We start from the raw sequence: 21,054 nt of genomic DNA on the forward strand, positions 1-21,054 counted from the left end.
TCTTGACAGAGCGTTCCAAAGCTGGCTGCCCAAGAAGGAGAAACTGGATGCATAGGAGGTCTTATATTTAATACCTTTGCAATTGGGGAGGTGTAAATTAAGGTGGGTACGAGAAGGCAATGGTCTGTTTCTGGCTGGGAGGTCAATGAGGTTGTTCATATAATTAGGGGATTCTCCATATATGATCTTATGAATCGTGAGTGTAGACTTTATTATTTAGTCTTTATTTATTCTTTAATTAGCTTGTTAATTAAATTGCAAACACAATTTTTGGCAACTTTTACAGAATTAGAAAGATAGGGGGTCCATTCAATAAAGGGCACCAAAACATAGGTGCCCAAAATCTGGGGACTTGCCAAATCTGTTGTAGGATGGAAGAGCAAGTACCCAGCTATGCACCCAACTTTGTCCCTTGTCTATGGATGGTGTAAATGATCACACATAAATGTGACAGTTGTGTTCAAGAATAATAGGAACATCCATGTCCCTCCCAGGTGAACACTCCCTTTTCAGTTATATGGGAGAACACTTAGGTGCCTAGTTACAGAATAGCACCTAAATGCGCTTTCACACCCAACAGGTGTTTTGCTCCCATTTCAGCACATATCTATTGTTACCTACTGTTTTTGCGCCTATGTTTAGGTGCCTAATCCATACCTAATCATGGCACACTCCCCAGGATTCGATATATAGCGTGTGGAGGCGCATGCATAGATTTGCCTAATCTAGGTGCACATCTAAATTGTTTAATGAGCCACTTAGTCATGATAATTGTCCGATAATGACTGGCTGTAACTGGAATTTACACGTGTGCTTTGTTAGGCGTATTCTGTAAAGTGATGTGTGTAAATTCCAATGCGTGCAACCAAAAAAGGGGCACAGTCATGGGCGGAGTGTGAGTGTGCTGGGCCTTTCAATCAAATAGACGTGCACGGTTATAGAATTTGGGCCTATGCCCTAAAATTTAGGCACAAGCATTTACACCCTGGCGTAAATGGCCATGCCTAAATCTACACGCATTAACCCAAACTAAGTGTGTTCTAATACTACGTCTGAATTTAGGCATGTCTTATAGAATACGCCTAGTCATTTCTATCCGATGTGCCTAGATTCTAGGCACCATATAGAGTGGAGGAGTGGCCTACTGGTTAGAGCACCAGTCTTGCAATCCAGAGGTGGCTGGTTCAAATCCCACTGCGGTTCCTTGTGGTCTTGGCAAGTCACTTAACCCTCCATTTGCCTCAGGTACAAACTTAGATTGTGAGTCCTCCTGGGACAGAGAAATATCCAGTGTACCTGAATGTAACTCTCCTTGAGCTACTACTGAAAAAGGTGTGAGCAAATCTAAGTAAATATATAGAATCTAGTCCACTATCAGACTCATTTTCAAAAGAGAAAAATATCCAAAAAGTGACATGTCTACATTTGGGTGTTTTTCTCACAAAAACGTCCAAATCAGTATTTTTGAAACCTCTTTTTAAACGTTTTTCTGTGAAGTCCATCGGAAGTACGTCCAAATCTCAAGGGGGCGTGTCAGGGGTGTTTTCAAGGAGGGACTTGGGCGTTCCTAAGACTTAGACATTTTCAGCCATAATGGAACAAATCAAAAACATTCAGGACTAAAACCTAGACGTTTTGAGTTAGACCTGTTTTTATTACGAATAAGGCGCAAAAAGGTGTCCCAAATGACCATATATAGAATCTGGGGGACAATGTTTTGAATACTAAGGGCAGTTACAGATAACTGAAAATTAGAGCCAAACAATATAAATTAACTCCAATAAAAGGCAATTATTGGTTGTTAGAGCCAATTAGCATCTAATTAATCAATTATGTTATGCATGTAACTGACTTTATTCTGGGGGCCTTTTACAAAGTACGCTAACGTTTAGCGTGCACTAAAAATGCAAGCGCCTTTGTAAATGTACCCCTCATAATTTAAATGCACAACTTTGTGCACTAAGTATTAAGTTGGGTGTGCAAATTTTTAGAAGTGGGTAGTTTCTATTTTACAGTGATAAATACAAATATATTTTAAAACTTTTCCCACTGACATTTATTCCTGCTCTGAGACACATGTAACAGTCAGAAACCTGTTTGTCTGGACCTCAGGTCTCAAACTGGTGATTGAGGGCGCAACTGAGCTACTTCTCAGTGGTGTCTAACATCACCTGAAAATAGTAATAATAATATTAATAAATGCTATGTCCTTCAGCTCTTTAGTTAGCTCCTCTTGTATTGGATTTAATTTTATTTAAATCAGTATTTATATTTCACCTACAGCTTGAAGCAGAATGCAGATTACAGGAGACACGGTGGCAAATCAATCATAAAAATAAAACTTTGAAGGGAGTGAGATACAGTACAACCACAAGAAAAAAATTCAGCCAGTATCCTCACAAATATTTACCGACATCAGAACAACTATTGAAAAGCCTCAGCAAGCCCAGTCCAAATTCAGGGATCCTTTTACTAAGGTGCACTGAAAAATGGTCTGTGCTAGTGTAGGCGTGTGTTTTGGACGCACGCAGATCCATTTTTCAGTGTGCCTGTAAAAAAAGACTTTTTTTTTGGCCGAAAATGGATGTGCAGCAAAATGAAAATTGGAATGCCTCCATTTTGGGCCTGAGACCTTACTGCCACCCATTCACTTAGCAGTAAAGTCTCATGTGTTAACTGGGCAGTAATCGTATGCATGCATACAATGCTGATTACTGCCTGGTTACCACCATGTGCTGGAAAATAAAATTTACTTTCCAACGCGCATAGAGGGCATATTTTAAAAAATGAAATTAGCACTCAGGCCACGCAGTAGCTGGGCAGTAGTTCTGAATTGGTGCACATTGGGTGTACGCAAGCACCTATGTGGCTTAGTAAAAGGGCTCCTCAACTGGGTCTTTATTGGGCTTAGTTGCAATCATGGGCATAAAAACCTCCAGGGTCCCTTCAGTAGTAATTTACTTCATCTCCAATGACTATTTTTAACAAATATTTTATAATGAAAATAAACAAGGCCCTGTTTACTATCCAGCTTATTTTTGAAAGAGAAAGACGCCCATATTTCGACCCAAATCGGGAGATGGGCGCCTTTCTCTCATGGGCGCCCAAATCGTTATAATTGAAAGCCGATTTTGGGCGCCTTCAACAGCAGTCTGTCGCAGGAATAAACAAAGTTGATGGGGGCGTATCGGAGGCGTGGTGAAGGCGGGACTGGGGCGTGTTTATCGGCCGAGGAGAGATGGGCGCGCTTGGCCAATAATGGAAAAAAAGGGCGCCAGAAGCGAGAATTTGGGTCACTTTTTTTGGACCCTTTTTTGTCATGAACAAGTCCCCAAAAAGTGCCCCAACTGCCCAGATGACCACCGGAGGGAATCTGGGATGACCTCCCCTAACTCCCCCAGTGGTCACTAACTCCCTCCCACCAAAAAAAAAAGAACTTTAAAAACTTTTTTTCCCAGCCTATATGCCAGCCTCAAATGTCATACCCAGCTCCATCACAGCAGTATGCAGGTCCCTGGAGCAGTTGTTAGTGGGTGCAGTGGACTTCAGGCAGGTGGACCCAGGCCCATCCCCCCCTACCTGTTACACTTGTGCTGCTAAATGGGAGCGCTCCAAACCGCCCCCAAAACCCACTGTACCCACATCTAGATGCCCTACGAATCCTAGCCCCTCCCACGACCAAATGCCTTGGATTTGTTCGTTTTTGAGCTGGGCGCCTTCGGTTTCCATTATCGCTGAAAACCGATACCACCCAGCTCAAATCCGCCCAAATGCGATGCATTTGCCCAGCACAAACCCTATTATCGAAACAAAAGATGGACGCCCATCTTTTTCGAAAATACGGTCTGTCCCGCCCCTTCGCGTGCCCGTCCTCAGAGATAGGCGCCCAAGGAGATGGGCTTTCGCGTTCGATTATGCCCCTCTACGGCATGCTAGAGGCACATTAGCATTTTTAGCATACGCTAAGCATTAGCCTGTGCTAACTGTGTAGATGCCCATAATATTCTTATGGGCATTTACACGGTTAGCGTGTGCTACTTTTCAGCATGCTCTAAAAACGCTTGCACATCTTAGTAAACAAGGCCCCCTAGCTTCTACAGAAGTGCATGCTTTCATATCAGCATTACTAGCATAGGGTCCACCACCAATCATAACAGATAAATAATTAGCTAAGAGCATATAATAATCTGCACACAATTATTAATATTTTTTAAAATTCAATTAAAGTGTTCAGGGAGTCTTAATTTCTCTTGTAGACATTTTAGCCTGGTTGGAATGCTTGCTTGAACTGCCAGGTTTTAAGTGATGTCCTGAGTAGTTTCTATGAGGCTGTATATGCAGTGCTCTGAAATCTGGCACATAAAATGCACATATGTTCTTAGATAAGCACTCATACTTTTATTTATTATTTATTTAAATAATTTATATCCCAGCCCAATCACTGTGTAAAGCCCCAAATGATGCCACTAGTATTTTTAATGAAATTTTATTTTCCGAGCATCTTCAATTTTACAAAAGGCTCTATGTTCAACAGAGCCTTTTGTAAAATACTCAGGGGAATTGCACAAATCCTGACCTGGAGGTCCCAATTCCTCTCTAGAGGGTTCTTTTACAAAGGTGCGATAGCATTTTTAGTGCACACTAAAAATAAACACACGCTAAATGTTATTTATTTATTTGTTGCATTTGTATCCCACATTTTCCCACCTATTTGCAGACTCAATGTGGCTTACAATAATACATCATAGCAAGCGTCAATCAAAAGTAGATAAACAATTGGTTACATAAAGAACAGGTGTAACATAATGGATATAATCAATTGAAAAATCATATCAGAAAACAGTAAGATTTTCAAGTAATTGGTGATGTGTTAGAATTCCTATTGTTGATCATTATGGTAAGTCTTGTTAAAAAGAAATGTTTTTAGTGATTTTCGAAAGTTGATGAGGTCATGAATAGATTTCAGATGACGTGACAATGCATTCCACAGCTGTGCGCCAATGTAGGAAAAGCAGAACGCATGTACTAGTTTGTATTTTAGGCCTTTACAGCTAGGGAAGTGAAGTCCCAGGAATGTGCGTGCTGATCTTTTAGCGTTCCTGGGTTGTAAATCAATAAGGTCTGACATGTATGCCGGAGCGTTTCCATGAATGACCTTATGAACTAGAGTGCAAACCTTGAAGACAGAACGTTCCTTGATTGGGAGCCAGTGGAGCTTCTCTCTTAGGGGTTTTGCACTTTCATATTTTGACTTTCCAAATATGAGTCTAGCTGAGGTGTTCTGGGCTGTCTGAAGTTTCTTGATGATATATTCTTTAGAGATGAATATAGAGATGCCCATATATTTCTATGGGTGTCTCTAGCTTTTAGCATGCACTATTAATTAGCATGCACTAAAAACAGTAGCACGCCTTTGTAAACGACCCCTTAGGTGTTCTATAAAAAATGGGGCTCCATACATTAGAGTTACATTTCATACTAAGGTCAATGACATTTAGAAAGTGGTTCTAATAGAGCCAACCATTGTAACTCTTAAAGACACCAAAGTGCATTGTGGATCTGCTCTTTGTAAAGCCCTCCCCTCCCCCCATCTTTCAGTTTTTGTTAGGGATAGTTTTTAAAATGACATTGAAAACACCAAAGGTATTTGTCTTCTTATATCTTTTCCAAATGAAAACAACACATACAAGAACAACAACTTTTCATTTTGATGCATTTCTCTAGTTTAATACGATGTGACAGTATGTAATAAGATACAAAAGCGAAATATAAAATATTGTAAAAGAAAAGTAGAACAGAGTTTTTCCTTGTGTCTTGTACATCAGCTCTATTCTAATCCAATCTGTGGCATCAAAGTGTGATCTAATTACATTTTAAAAACCTGATCATAGCTGGACCTTGTTTAAATGTGTTTTCCCCCCTCGAGTCACGTGTTTTCTCCTTCAAGCAAAGATGTGTTTATGTCTCGCAGATGCATGTTACAGATACTCTGAGGACAGTCAGAGACAATTCAGTTGATTAGCAGAGAAATACAGACTTTCACCACCAGTACCCTGATATAGTCAACTCAGTAGGAACTGAAAGTTATTAGCATCTAACAGTTTGGGGGGGGTGATCTTGTAAGAATAAAGGTCAACAAACACATTGTCTGTGATAGCTCAACACCCCTGATGAATATCAACTGAGTAACTGGCTTACACAAATATTTCCTTCAGTGAAAGTGAATATTCATCTGTTAGAAGGTTTTTATTTATTTATTTATTTATTACATTTGTACTCCGTGCTTTCCCACACAATGTAGGCTCAATGCGGCTTACATAGTCATTCGAAATAAAATGTCTTATAACATAAATTTCAAAACGGTAGTGAAACATTATGAAGTTGAGCTTGAATAATGTATGATAAATTGAGTTTGATAATGTATGATTAGGATAAAATAGGGTAGACAGGATAGGATAATATAAGTTGGGGGGAAAGGGGTAAGGAAGGATATAATAAAGGGGAGATGGAGAAGAGAAGGCTGGGATGCGTAGAGGGGGAATGGGGAGGAGGGATAAGTAAAACCAATGATGAGGTCGGCATCTAAGTCAGAATAGAAATGGGAATGGAGGTTGGTAAGATTAGGTTGGGACATTGGAGTAGGCTTGCTTAAAGAGGTGAGCTTTCAACATTTTTCTAAAGGGCAAGTAGTCGTTAGTTTTCAAACTCTCAAATGGTTACTCGGAAGAATTGATCTCAGAGGACCAGTTGCATGATAACAAGTGGATGATGTCAGGAGGCCACAGGACCAGTCATGGCTTGGGTTCTCATCCCCATTTGCTAAGGCAATAGAAGGAACATACGGTATGATGACTGCACTTGAAAAAAATGTTAGGACATCAGCCCGAATGTTTCTTTGCATAAGTAATTAATAGATTCAAGGTAGAGCCTGTGATTGTGGATAAGGCAAATAACTTTGTGTATGTGAAATGTTATGTCTACAATTGATCTTTATAATATAATAAAAAGACGCAAATTTATAAAACGTTTACAATTATCTATAATCATAAATCAATATAAAGGCTTCACTGTTTCCATATCAAATATTTAAAAAAAAAACTTCATTTTCAAAAAAATATTTAAAATGAACTTTATTTTCAAAAAATATATTTAAAATAACCTTATTACCCCACCCGCTGATGAACACTGAATTTTCTCAATCACCTCACCCGCTGTTCACGAGAGGCATTATCATAAAAATGATATAATAGCTCCTTAAGAGTTCTAAGATTTTTGTTACAAATCATTCACTGATCCCCCCCCCCAAAATATACTTATCAGTGATACTTATGAAAGTCAGTTAATTTTTGCCAAAATTTAAATGGTTTTAGGCAGTATCATTTATTAGTTTATTTATTTGGGTTTAGCTCACATCTTTCCAGCAGCAAGGAATCCCGTTCAGAAGGAATGGATCCTCAGGAGCTTAGCCGAGATTGGGTGGCAGAGCTGGTGGTGGGAGGCGGGGCTGGTGGTTGGGAAGCGGGGATAGTGCTGGGCAGACTTCTACGGTCTGTGCCAGAGCCGGTGGTGGGAGGCGGGGCTGGTGGTTGGGAGGCGGGGATAGTGCTGGGCAGACTTATACGGTCTGTGCCAGAGCTGGTGGTGGGAGGCGGGGCTGGTGGTTGGGAAGCGGGGATAGTGCTGGGCAGACTTCTACGGTCTGTGCCAGAGCCGGTGGTGGGAGGCGGGGCTGGTGGTTGGGAAGCGGGGATAGTGCTGGGCAGACTTATACGGTCTGTGCCAGAGCTGGTGGTGGGAGGCGGGGCTGGTGGTTGGGAAGCGGGGATAGTGCTGGGCAGACTTCTACGGTCTGTGCCAGAGCCGGTGGTGGGAGGCGGGGCTGGTGGTTGGGAGGCGGGGATAGTGCTGGGCAGACTTATACGGTCTGTGCCAGAGCCGGTGGTGGGAGGCGGGGCTGATGGTTGGGAAGCAGGGATAGTGCTGGGCAGACTTCTACGGTCTGTGCCCTGAAGAGGACAGGTACAAATCAAGGTATACACAAAAAGTAACACATATGAGTTTATCTTGTTGGGCAGACTGGATGGACCGTGCAGGTCTTTTTCTGCCGTCATCTACTATGTTACTATGACAAGTTATACTCAGGTACAGCCAGTATTTCCCAGGGGTCTTACAGGTCAGTATTCACCCTGGTTGGTCAACATTTCTGTTTAAATGCTAGCTAACTGGATAAAGTTAGGAGAGCTTTTATTTCTGTCCTAGTTTTATCCAGAAACTTACCCAGTGAAGGGGTAAATTCTCAAAAGGTCACCAACCTGCCCATGCCCCTATCTGGTCCATGTCCCAAAAAGTTGCAGCCTCTAGAATCTGAACGCACAACTTATAAAATTGTGACTAAGGGCAGTTGCACGCATAATTGCTAATTGATGCCAATTAGCACCAGTGACGGTCAATTATCTCTCTATATAAAAGGCAACACCAACGTTCTATGAAGCCTCCAGCCGTAAGTGTGAAGGGGGCGAGATATCCGGTTTCCCTATGAGTGTCTGCCCCGCCCTCTCTGTAACACAGTCAGTGAAGGAAAACAGCAGAACACGAAATCAAATCGCTGGCTCTGTAACAGTGAAGGACTCAGAGGGGGGAGGGGAGAGAGGCCAGAGGGCAGGGACACACACACTCCCACATGCACACAGAAGAAAACATTGCTAGCCCCCATTTCATTTGCATCAGAAACGGGGCTTTTTTACTAGTAGCTAATAATTGTTCATTTCAATTAACAGTCGACTATTGAATTATGTTACACGTGCAACTGACGTTATTCTATAACTTAAACTTGCAAATGTGCACATTAGTTGGAAACTTGAGTGTATAGTTTATAGAATTAGGGCCTGAGTAGACTGAATGTCAGCACTAAATTGAACAACTCTAGGGACCAGATTTACTCTGCCCATGGATTGTTCTGGATAGCTACTGGTGCTAGTTCTGGGTGCTTATTTAATACAGGCACATAGGTGCTGATGTTATCTTTCTAAAATAGGTTTGATATAGGCACCTTTTCCCAAGCTTGCCCTGCTATGAAATTATCACTCATGTGTCACCATGTTGCATATTTACTCTGCAGATTGGTGAATTTGATTTCTAAGGGGCCCTTTTACTAAACTTTGCTAGGCGGGAGGCACTAAAGAGTTCCACGTTAATGTGTGCAGATGGCAAAAACAGCTGCACAGTAATTATTTTAGGGAGGGAGTGTGTCAGGGCAGAGAATAGGCATGGATGTGCAGGGACGGTCTTAGGCAGGGGCAACAGGGCGGTCGCACAGGGCCCCGCGCTCCTAGGGACCCTACATCTCTGGTACGTCTGCCCTCCTGTCTCGGAACACCTCCCTGCTCCGTACCTTAATACGCATCCACATTTCAGTAGAGAGCATCAGGCAGCAGCAACGAGTTTCATATCCCGACAGCTGCTGAGCCCAGAGCCTCTTCGCTGCTGCGTCCTGCCCCCTTTTGATGTCACTTCCTGTTTCCGCAAGGGCGGGATTCAGCAGCAAGGAGGCTCTGGGCTCAGCAAATGATGGGATATGAAAATCACTGCCACTGTCTGCCACTCTCTACTGAAACGTGATGGATGCATTCGGGGTGAGGTGGGGTTGAGAGAGCTCTAAACTTCCTTTTAAACTCTGATAAAATATGGCTTATGGTGGTGGGTGCGGGCGGGGAGGTGGGGGGTGGTCACGGGCGAGTGCGGGCGGAGGGGGGGGCACTGAACTAGTCTGCATAGGGCCCCGCAATTCCTAAGACCAGCCCTGTGGATGTGCTTAATCAGCTAGTGCACTAATGGGTTAGCACATCCATAATGTGGGAACCCCTAATGCCACTTAAGTAGGAGACGGTAAGTGTACCTGCGGTAATATTTTGACTGGGCACACACTAAAGCAAAACATTAGCACACACCCAGAAATACAAAAATGCCCTTTTTTGCCAACCATGCTAAAAATGGGCTTAGCACACGGGAAAGGCCCATATTCAATATTAACGATTTTTCAAGTAGGTGCTTGACCATCTGATACATAACCATCTGGACACCAAATTTTGCCTTTGAAAGTCATCAGTCAAGAAGTAGTATTTAGTTTTATTGCACCCTCAGTTAAACAGATCTAGCTTTTTGCACAGCAGTGAGCCTTGTAATTAGTACACAGATTAATAGAAGGAAATGGCACCAAGTTAACAATCCATCCAAGCAAATCTGAAATAAAGAATTGGGTGTGTAAACGAACATCATCTGAATATTATTGTGCAAAATCCTTTGAGTCCCTCGTTCCCTGATGCAATTATTTTCGATTCACATTAATTGTTCCTAACAGATGACATTAATGACTTTGTGTTAAAATGTGTGCTGGGGAGGGCTGAAGAAGATCAATGCTGTTTAAACCTTGGATCACTACTATAATTATTCAGTTGGGCCATAACAACTGCTGAATATTAGAAAATTAATAACTGAGTTGTTTTGAAAATGCTAATTTTGTAGTTTATTTTATTTTATTTTAGACTCTTCGTGGTTAACTTGTTAAGCCCTTGAAGATTGTGTGTTTATTTTAGCGGTGATCACTCTACCTTGCGGGTTAAGTAACCAACAGTAGTTCTTGAAATATCCATCATAGAGAAATGGACTTTCTTTCCTCATCAGTGAACCAATTTATCTGCCCAGTAAGGTTTGGACTCAATAAGCAATTAAATAAGAAACTCAGGGGTCCTTTTACTAAGGTGTGCCGAAAAATGGTCTGCGGTAGTGTGTGTGTTTTGGGCGCGCGCAGATCCATTTTTCAGCGCGCCTGCAAAAAATGCTGAAAATGGACTTGCAGCAAAATGAAAATTGTCGCGCGTCCATTTTGGGTCTGAGACCTTACCGCAAGCCATTGACCTAGCGGTAAGGTCTCACGCAGTAACTGGGAGGTAATGGTCTACAAGCGTCAGGAAACAAAAAATATTTTTCAGACGTGTGTAGCGGACGTGCACCAAAATTGAAATTACTGCAAGGGCCATGCGGTAACCGGGTCGTAATTCCAATTTGGCACGCATTAGGTGCACGTAGGTGACTACGCAGCTTAGTAAAAGGGCCCCTCAAATATTAAGCCAATTGCTGTTTTGTCCAGGGGCCTTTTCTTCCTGAAATGTTACTGTAGTATGTGCGATTATGAAAAGTGGGGTTGGGGGGGGGGGGGGGAGGAAGAGGGGGAGATCCAATCTGGTGAATGTTGACAAAATATCCATCTTTTTTTTTTCATGCAGAAACTTCATTCACGCCTCTTAGATCTTTCCTCTGGGGATTTGCTACCAGTGGTGGAGAAGAACAGAAGTTTGACACACTTGCTAACTGCCGACACTCAGGTTTATGTTCATTTCCTTATTAGCTCATATATTTTTCAACTTGGTATAACGTGTGAACATAGGTGAAGCAGAAAGCTCAACCTTGAACCACTGTTGGGGGCAGATGAGATCACTTTCCTTTCTTTAAGTCTCTGAAACTCAACCTCAGATCCTGGGTTATAGTAAGCAGAAAGTATCAATCTGTGCAGAAGATGCGTAAATCTGGGCAGTGTACTCCCAATGCTCTTTATTTATTTTGCTATTGATTACATTTCAGAGTCTCTGAGAAATGACCAAGCAGCTTTTTTATTAAAGCAAACGCACTATATTATTCATCCTATTGTATGATACATTATGTATGAACTTTAGAAAAAAACTTGTGTCTTCTATAATATATTTTTATTTTTGTCCTATGAGTTCTGATTCTGCTTATTTGGCAAATGTTAACCTGTGTGTCTTTCATGAAGAAAAGAGATTCCAAAAATTCAGAAAATGAACAGACAGGAAAATACATGCTGAAAATGAATTTTTCTTCAAAACTAAGTTTAATGTTGAGATATTGCATGATAGCATCCCCTATGTGGATTTTTTTTTAATGATTCAATGACATCTTAACAGAAAGTTATATGAATACAAAATGCAGCCTTTGACTGAAATGTACAACTTGAAGGCTTGTCCCACATATTATTTAATATGAATTTGAGTGACTGTGTAGGCGGAATTTGTTATAATATGCATTTTACAAACTTATTCTTGAACTCCAGGTCACTTCTGAACAGTAATTGAATAAAAGGTGACACTGCAGTATTCTTACCAAGAAAAAAAAAAACACACACACTGACAACTTTATATAAAAAAAGAACACAAATGGTAAACTGAATAGTGTTTTATGCCTCCCTATGGAAGCTCAAGGACTCAATCTTTTTTGATGCATTTCCTGTCATTTCTTAATTGTCCAAAAGGTATCCCACCTGTGTGCTTCATTAGATAAACTGCCTTATTTAAGCAATGACAACGCACTGTGGCATTGATATCCCATGGGAGTTAATGGGTAGGAGTGGCACTTAGCTGCTTCCACGTGGCAGCCAATGTCATTTTAGAATCAACTACACGTCTAAGTGGAAGACTTTAAACGTCTAGAGAGGCCCAGACATTGAAAAGCCATTTTAAAACAGGTGTCATTCAGAAGTGTGGAAACTCACTGGTTCTAGATGGCAAGAGGGTGTGAGGAAGGTGGGGATAGGAAGTGGTCTGACTGGGATGACAATACAGATGTACATTCTCTATTTCACATAGGGACTTCACAGCTGCAGTAGCAAACCCCAAAATTGGAATTTAGACCTGCTCCAGATGAGCAGCTCTAGATCACAAAGTTTCAGATCCCATGATTCCATCCTTTCCCTCCATTTTGCACACCCTAACCCCCATCCCTGACATCACCAGCCACTTCATGACATCACCAACCTCTCCAGCATGAAGGTCTCTCCTCCTGGCATGAACAGCACCCTCCTGGCATGAACAACCCTCCTCCTGACAATAGCAGACCCCCCCAGCATGAACATGTCTGCATGAATGACCCTTCCCAACAAGAACAAACTCCGCAACCTGACCAACCTTCCCTTCGGACAATGGCAGAATCGCACCAAGAACAGCCCCCTCTCAACAAGAACAGCTGCCCTCTCCCCCTCCCCGATATGAACATCCCTCTCCCAATACTAGTAGATCCCCTGCCAACAAGAACAGACATCTTGACATAAACAGCCCCCTTCTGGCATGAACAGTAACCTCTTGACTTGAACAGAGCCCCCTCTCAACAAAAGCAGACTCTCCTGACATGACCAGCCACCCCTCCTGAGAAGAGCAGACCCCCTCCCCAGAGGCCCCCCCATATGGTGTCACAAGCCTGATGTGGCAATCTCCCCCTTCCCTTCCTGGGGCCACAAGTCCTCCTACCCCCATTCCCATGGTACAGTCCCCAGCCTTACCTGAGTTCCCTTATGTCTAGTGGGGCAGGAGCAAGGTCCACTCCCTCCCTCCTTGTGGACCTCCATGATCCAAAATGGCTACCGAGAGCTCCAGTGGTAATACTCATATATGGAAGCCTGAACTCTAGTAGTAATCATATCATATTTTGTATGTTTTATTGTAAGCCGCTTGGTTTCAGGTGGGGTATAAGTGTTTTAAATAAATGGTGGCTGGTCATCTCAGGGAAGAGGGGCAGTCTACTCTTGGGAGAGAGTCTACTCATGGTGGGATGGGCCTGTTCTTGTTGGAAGGTGGCTGTTCATGTTAAGGGGGCTGTTCTTGTTGGAGAGAGCTGTTTGTGGTAGGAGGGAGCTGTTCATGTAGGGGGGTTGTTGGGGTCAGGAGGGATTGATGATGGGGATTGATGATGGAGATTTTATTTATTTGGATGATCGAATCGGGATGGGACTGCCTTTGCTGCTCCCATGTCTCTGTGGGCAGGGGAAGTACATTTTTCCCACACGTCTAGCTTTCTTTTTTTTTGTTTAATTGCCCAGTCTCGTAAGGTCCGCTTGTAATTTTTCACAATCCTCCCGCGATTTAATGACTTTGAATAACTTTGTGTCATCAGCAAATTTAATTACCTCACTAGTTACTCCCATCTCTAGGTCATTTATAAATATGTTAAAAAGCAGCGGTCCCAGTACAGAGCCCTGGGGAACCCCACTAACTACCCTTCTCCATTGAGAATACTGACCATTTAATCCTACTCTACAGTAATAAACAATCAAATATATGACTCAATTTCTATCTAGAGCATTTGAGGCAAGTGGTCTAGCCTTTTTGAGTCACACAGTTCTCTCTCTTTCTGCCATAATCACACTGTAGCTTTTTGCTCCACCTGGGGCATATACTGCCGACATGCCCAGGCGCTAACATACAGCTGTGCTCAAGGGATTGCCGTAAAAGCATCTTCCCTCTCATGCCTGTTGACTCTCTTTCTTGAACTGCCCTTGATGTTAGACATCATCCATGCCACTGCTAGCATGGGACAACAACCACATGATCTTTGACCTTGCTTTGGTGGCGCGCGCTTAATGCTAAAGATGCCAATGTATCCCTATGTCCTAATACTGTCCCAAACATATTCATTCATTGCAAGATTTACAAATTTTTTTTAAGTCGTAATTATAAGCGATTTACTGTGATTTACTTTCGGGGTTCATCAGATCTCACTGCATCTCACATCCATATGAACAATTAAGTTCTTTGCGTCACAGGCGCAATGGTGTGGTGCAAATCCTCATTGAATTCCCCGTTCTTATTCTTCATATCATACTGTTTATTATCCAAATCTTGTCATTTATCCCTATGGGCATCTTTAGCGTTTAGCGCGTGCCTATTTTTAACATGCGTTAAAAACGCCAGCGTGCCTACATAAAAGACCCCTCTAAATTGAGTCATGCACAGTAGTGAATTGCAGATTCCACAACGAGCTAGTGTCTGGGTGTAGCCTGGCACTGATAATTATTCAGGCCTAAAACAGCCTATTTGCGGCCAGCGTTGAAAAAAATGCCGACCTTCGTGGACTGGGATATAACAAAAGAGAGGGAACGAAGTACAAATTAAAGTCCAAACAAAAAACAAACAGCACCACAGGCCTTTAAAAATGGAACACAGTTCTTTAATGAATGAGCCTTGACAAAAAGACCCGACACAGGCCGTGTTTCGGTGACTAGCACCTGCGTCAGGGGTCACAGAAAGTGAAAGTGCCTTGGTGCTTTGTAGCTTTTACTATATGAGACATGGGGTAAGGAATAATATATTGTAGAGGAATATATTCGAGTTATTCCCCAAGTTTTCCACGTCATCACTGTGACCCCTGACGCAGGTGCTAGTCACCGAAACACGGCCCGTGTCGGGTCTTTTTGTCAAGGCTCATTCATTAAAGAACTGTGTTCCATTTTTAAAGGCCCGTGGTGCTGTTTTTTTTGTTTTGACCTTCGTGGACTGACCATCACTTAGACACTTAATACGAGTAAGCTGCTTATTTGCTGGACTTGCTGACTTCCTTTCCTGATGTGGATTTAAAAAAAAAGACATTTTTATTGAGAACTATGCACTTCAAAGACTGGTTTTCCTGATGTTTTATGTCAATTAAAACAGCATAAAACCCATTCAGTACATTTACATCTAGAAGAAAAAAAAAACAGGCTAAAATTAGGGGCCCTTTTACGAAGCTGCCCTACGCGCATCCTACGTGCATCAATTTTGAACTACTGCATGACCCGGGTGGTAATTTCATTTTTTACGTTTGTCCACTAAGAGCGCTGGAAAATATATTTTATTTTCCCCGCCTGCGGCGCTAACCTGGCAGTAATCAGCATTGTACATGCGTAGTCCATTACCACTCGGCTAACACATGAGACCTTACCGCTAGGCTAGGTCAGTGGGTGGCGGTAAGGTCACAGGCCCAAAATGGACATACACCAATTTTTATTTTGCCACACGTCCATTTTTGGCTAAGAAAAAAAAAGCCTTTTTTGAAAAATGGACCTGCGTGCGTCGAATAAATGTGTCCACGCCAGTGCAGGCCACTTTTTGGCACACCTTAGTAAAAGGACCCCTTAGTGTTTTGAATGAGATTTCAAATACTTTTTTAGTCTCAATGAAACTGGAAAACAAACTGCGGAATAATCTATAACTAGCCTCTGAGCCCGTAAAAACGGGCTATTATAGGAAGAGGGGGTTGAAGGGCCCGCCCCCGCCGCCGAGTTTGCCGCTGCCCCCCCCCCCCCCCCCCCCGAGGCGTTACCACCCACCTTCCACCCGGCCAGGCCCTCGCTCCGCTATTGAAACAGCGAGGGTCTGGGAACGCAGCACTGAGCTCTGCTGAGCTGCCGACGTCGGCCTTCCTTCTTCTTCTCTACCTGTCCCGCCCTCGTGTGACGTAACGTCGTCGAGGGCGAGGCAGAGAAGAAGAAGGAAGGGCGATGTCGGCAGCTCAGCAGAGCTCAGTGCTGCGTTCCCGGACCCTCGCTGTTTCAATAGTGGAGCGAGGGCCCGACCGGGTAGAAGGTGGGTGGCGGCGGCGACTTGGGTGGGGGGAGCGTTAGATGGCGGTGTCCCTCCCTCAGAAATGCGCAGTACAGACCCTCTGTGTTCCGCCCCCCATCATCACGTATTGACGCGGGGGCGGGGCAGAGAAGGTCTCTACTGCGCATTTGCGAGTGAGTACGGTCACTCGCCGTTTATATGTTTGATAATGCGGCTTCTTCATACTTTTGCTAATTTTCAAAATAAGTGCTTCTGTTTAACAGCAGAGTGTAACCTGAGAGCATCGAATACACATGCCTAATGACAAAAGAGGTCTGATCGTGCTACACACAAAAATATTAGTTGACAAATAAATTAAATATATCCCGTATATCTCTAAAATGGTTTAATATTTTCCCCAAAGTGTTATCTATTCTACATTACTTCCTTCCTTAAAGCTGGCCTTTCATCACAGTCAGCTGAAATTGCATTTGGAGAGGGTTGATAACTACAGAAGTACTGAACGCAGCCATAAAGTGTCAATAAATTGCATAAGCAGGAGGCTTCAGCTGTCTGGGAGTGACACAAAGATGGATTGTACTACATCAGAGAGTTTCTTAGACAAAGCCTCGCACCAGATAGCAAACCAAATTTAGACTGAAATGGAGAGATCCCATTCTCAATGGTCATTCTGGTTGGGGCAGTAAATTAATTTACCTTGTCGAGCACATGAGACCTCATCTGTTACATTTTAGAAGTCTAATACAGTTGTCAAGATGCTCTTGCTGTACTCATGATTTTGTTTGCTGTAACTTACTGGGGCCTGTGTCGGAAATAATTCAAATAAAGTCTATGGGGGTCAGTATTCAACATGGCTTAAGTGAACAGAAGCTCCTACCCACTTAAGCCACATTGACCCCCTAATTCTATAAAAAGTGCTAAACATTGTGTGTGTTTTCTATTATTTTATGTTGTGTGTTTATAATTGCAAAACTATCAATAAAATATATCTATTTATCTATTTAAAAAATTTATATACCACCTAATCATAAGAACATAAGCATTGCCATACTGGGACAGTCCGAAGGTCCATCAAGCCTAGTATCCTGTTTCCAACAGTGACCAATCCAGATCACAAGTACCTGGCAGGATCCCAGAACAATAAAACAGATTTAATGCTGCTTATCCTATAATATGCAGTGGATTTGAACAAGTCCATCTTAATAATGGCTTATGACTTTTAGGACATTAACCAAATCGTTTTTAATCCCTGCTAAACTAACTGCTTTTACCACATTCTCTGGCAACAAATTCCAGAGTTTAATTGCTTGTTGAATGAAGAAATATTTTCTCTGATTTATTTTAAATTAACTATTTACTAGTTTCTTTGTGAGCCCTCTAGTCCTACTATTTTGGAAAGAGTAAACAATTTACTAAGTATTTTATATACCTCTATCGTATCTCCCCTGAGCCATCTCTTCTTCAAGCTGAAGAGCCCTAGCTGCTTTAGCCTTTCCTGATAGGGAAGTCGTCCCATCCCCTTTATCATTTTCATAACTCTTCTCTGTTCCTTTTCTAATTCCACTAAATCTTTTCTGAGATGCGGTGACCAGAACTGCACACAGTATTAGAGGTGCGGTCGCACCATGGAGCATTATAAATTATAACATTCTCAGTTTTGTTTTCCATTCCTTTCCTAAAAATGTCTAACATTCTATTTGCTTTCTTAGCCACCGCTGCACATTGAGCAGAAGGTTCCAACATAACATATCAACAATAACACCTAAATCCTTTCCCTGGGCAGTGACTCCTAATGTGGAACCTGTGGAGGGGCATAATCGAACGAAAACGACTATCTCCATAGGCGTTTATCTCCAAGAACGGGTCCGTGAAGGGGCGGACCGAACCGTATTTTCGAAAAAATTAATGTCCATGTTTTATTTGACAATTTGTGAGCTGGGCGTTTTTTCTTTTCAGCGATAATGGAAAATGAAAGCGCCCAGCTCAAAAACGAATAAATCCAAGGCATTTGTTCGTGGGAGGGGCCAGGATTCGTAGTGCACTGGTCCCCCTCACATGCCAGGACACCAACCGGGCACCCTAGGGTGCACTTTTACAAAAACAAAAAAAAGGTAAAAGAGCTCCCAGGTGCATAGCACCCTTCCCTTGTGTGTTGAGCGCCCCCAAATCCCCCTCAAAACCCACTGCCCACAAGTCTACACCATTACTATAGCCCTAAGTGGTGAAGGGGGGCACCTACATGTGGGTACAATGGGTTTGGAGGTTTGGACGACTAAGCATTAAGCAGCACAATTGTAACAGGTAGGGGGGATGGGCCTGGGTCCACCTGCCTGAAGTCCACTGCACCCCCTAACAACTGCTCCAGGGACCTGCATACTGCTGCCAGGGAGGTGGGTATGACATTTGAGGGTGAAAATAAAAAGTTGTGAAACATCATTTTTTTTGTGGTGGGAGGGGTTACTGACCACTGGGGGAGTCAGGGGAGGTCATCCCCGATTCCCTCTGGTGGTAATCTGGTCATTTAGGGCACTTTTTGGGGCCTTATTCGTGAAAAAACAGGGTCCAGGAAAAGTGCCCTAAATTCTAGCTACAAACGCATACTTTTTTTCCATTATCGGCGAAAGGCGCCCTTCTCTGTTTGGGTGATAACCATGCCCCAGTCCCGCCTTCACCACACCTCTGACACGCCCCCGTCAACTTTGTACGCTTCCGCGATGGAGTGCAGTTGAAAACGTCCAAGTTCGGCTTTCGATTATACCGTGTTATTCATTTTTGTGAGATAAACGTCCATCTCCCGATTTAGGTCGGAACTTGGGCGTTTTTCTCGTTCGATTATAAGCAGGTTTATCACTTAACTATGGTTTAGGTTCCTCTTTCCCACATGCATCATTTTGCACTTGCTCACATTAAAAGTCATCTGCCATTTCCATATGTCCTGTTTGGAGTATTGTACACTGCTTGACACTGCTTGCAAAACCCAATAAAATATAAACCATTATGCCACCATTACGCTGGTAAGCGTAACTTCTCTGGGTAGAGGCCGCTCATCCCTGGATACGTTCTATAGAATATCAGCCCCATTGTGTTTTCATTTATAAGATGGTTATATTCCTTCTTGTGTGCAGGAATTCCAACAGAATGTGAAGTATGGGCTACCTGCTTTGAAATGCCAGGCTCAATTAAATATGACAGGATCCAGTCGTCTGTATCCTCGGAGCAGCTGTAGTAGCAGTGAACTGTCTTTGTCCAGTACTTGCAGTGAATATTCTAGCGGCTCTTCCTGCACATGGAATGATGGGAAAACATGCAGTAAAAAGGTAACCAGCTTTATGTTTATCTAATACATAAGCTGTGAATCATTTTCAGTTCTTCAATGATGTTTATTTTATGTAATGTGACCTGCTCCGAAATGAAGTGGCTAGGAAACTCCCTGCATTCATGTTAAACTTTCCAGCTATGTGTGCAATATACGTTTTATTCATTAGTTCATATTTTTTGCATGCCATTCCAATGGCTGCCCAAGACAAATTCAAATCAGCAGCAAATAAGAGACAATTTTAGAAGGTTTATATGTATATATTAAAAAAACTGTATGTGTAAATTGACATGCACATATACATAACATACATAAGAACTGTTGGATTATTTGTAGTAAATAATTAGCAGATTTTAGTATACACAGCTTCAGCTTTAGAAATGTTAATTTCTTTCTTCATCTCTCTCTCATTCACCCCTGAATAATTCACTGCTGAGTCACTTTAAAGTTGAAGTAACAAAACATCTGTTTACTCACAGTTTGTAGTTAGATTATAATCAGACAGGCTTATATATACATATTACTATACATTTGTATTATCAGCTCCTTCCATGTGCTTAGATGGTAATGGATGCTCACACCACCATAGATCCTCTCAGGTTAGGAGAGATCATGAGCTCCATGTGCTCCATGTGCTGCATGTGCTGTGTCTGCTGTGTCTACCCCCCACAGGAAGTTGCATAGCTGTGTGACCTCTCTAAGTAATTTACATCAGAGGTCACAGAGTAATCACAGAGAAATAATAGGTGACAGGCAATGCATGTAAAATACAATTACATTCCAACAAACCCCTTCTCATGCATAACTGTCATGCAATTATTTATTCATACAAAGTCCAAGCTTTATACGCAGATTCACAAAATGTTCTCTGGGTAACGGTTTGGTCATGATGTCAGCTGTCATCTCACTGGTGTGACAATAGTGTAGACTGATGACCCCTTCTTTCGCCAACTCTCGCACGTTGTGGTATTTCGTTGCGATGTGCTTGGTGCGTGACTGAACCTTGTCATTCTGTGACAGTCGGATGCAGCTCTGATTATCTTCCATTATCTGGATTGGTCTCTTTTCAGCTATTCCGAAATCCAGCAAAAGTTTTTCAATCCACATCAGTTCTCTGCACACTTCCGATACGGCCACGTATTCAGCTTCTGTAGAAGACAAACTCACAATACTTTGTTTATGACTGGCCCATGAAATTTGTACATTTCCATACATAAACACATATCCACTTGTGGATTTATAATCAGAATGATCCCCTGCCCAATCTGAATCACAGTAACATATTAGTTTTGGATTACTATTGGCTGAAATCTTTAATTTACAATCAATGGTACCCTTTAAATACCTTACCATCCT

The 21,054-nt window shown here is 42.4% G+C and overlaps 1 protein-coding gene across 1 annotated transcript in view; it reads left to right on the forward strand.

Annotated features, from left to right (window-relative positions):
- The first annotated feature begins 11,302 nt into the window (after positions 1-11,302).
- Positions 11,303-21,054, forward strand: part of LOC115475131 (nck-associated protein 5-like) — a 173,806-nt gene continuing 164,054 nt past the window's right edge. The window contains 2 exon segments of the mRNA XM_030210870.1: positions 11,303-11,381; positions 19,508-19,699. Coding sequence (XP_030066730.1) covers positions 19,568-19,699 — 132 coding nt within the window. The 5' untranslated portion in view covers positions 11,303-11,381; positions 19,508-19,567.

Source organism: Microcaecilia unicolor, chromosome 7, assembly GCF_901765095.1.
Source record: "Microcaecilia unicolor chromosome 7, aMicUni1.1, whole genome shotgun sequence".
Taxonomy (NCBI): Eukaryota; Metazoa; Chordata; class Amphibia; order Gymnophiona; family Siphonopidae; genus Microcaecilia; species Microcaecilia unicolor.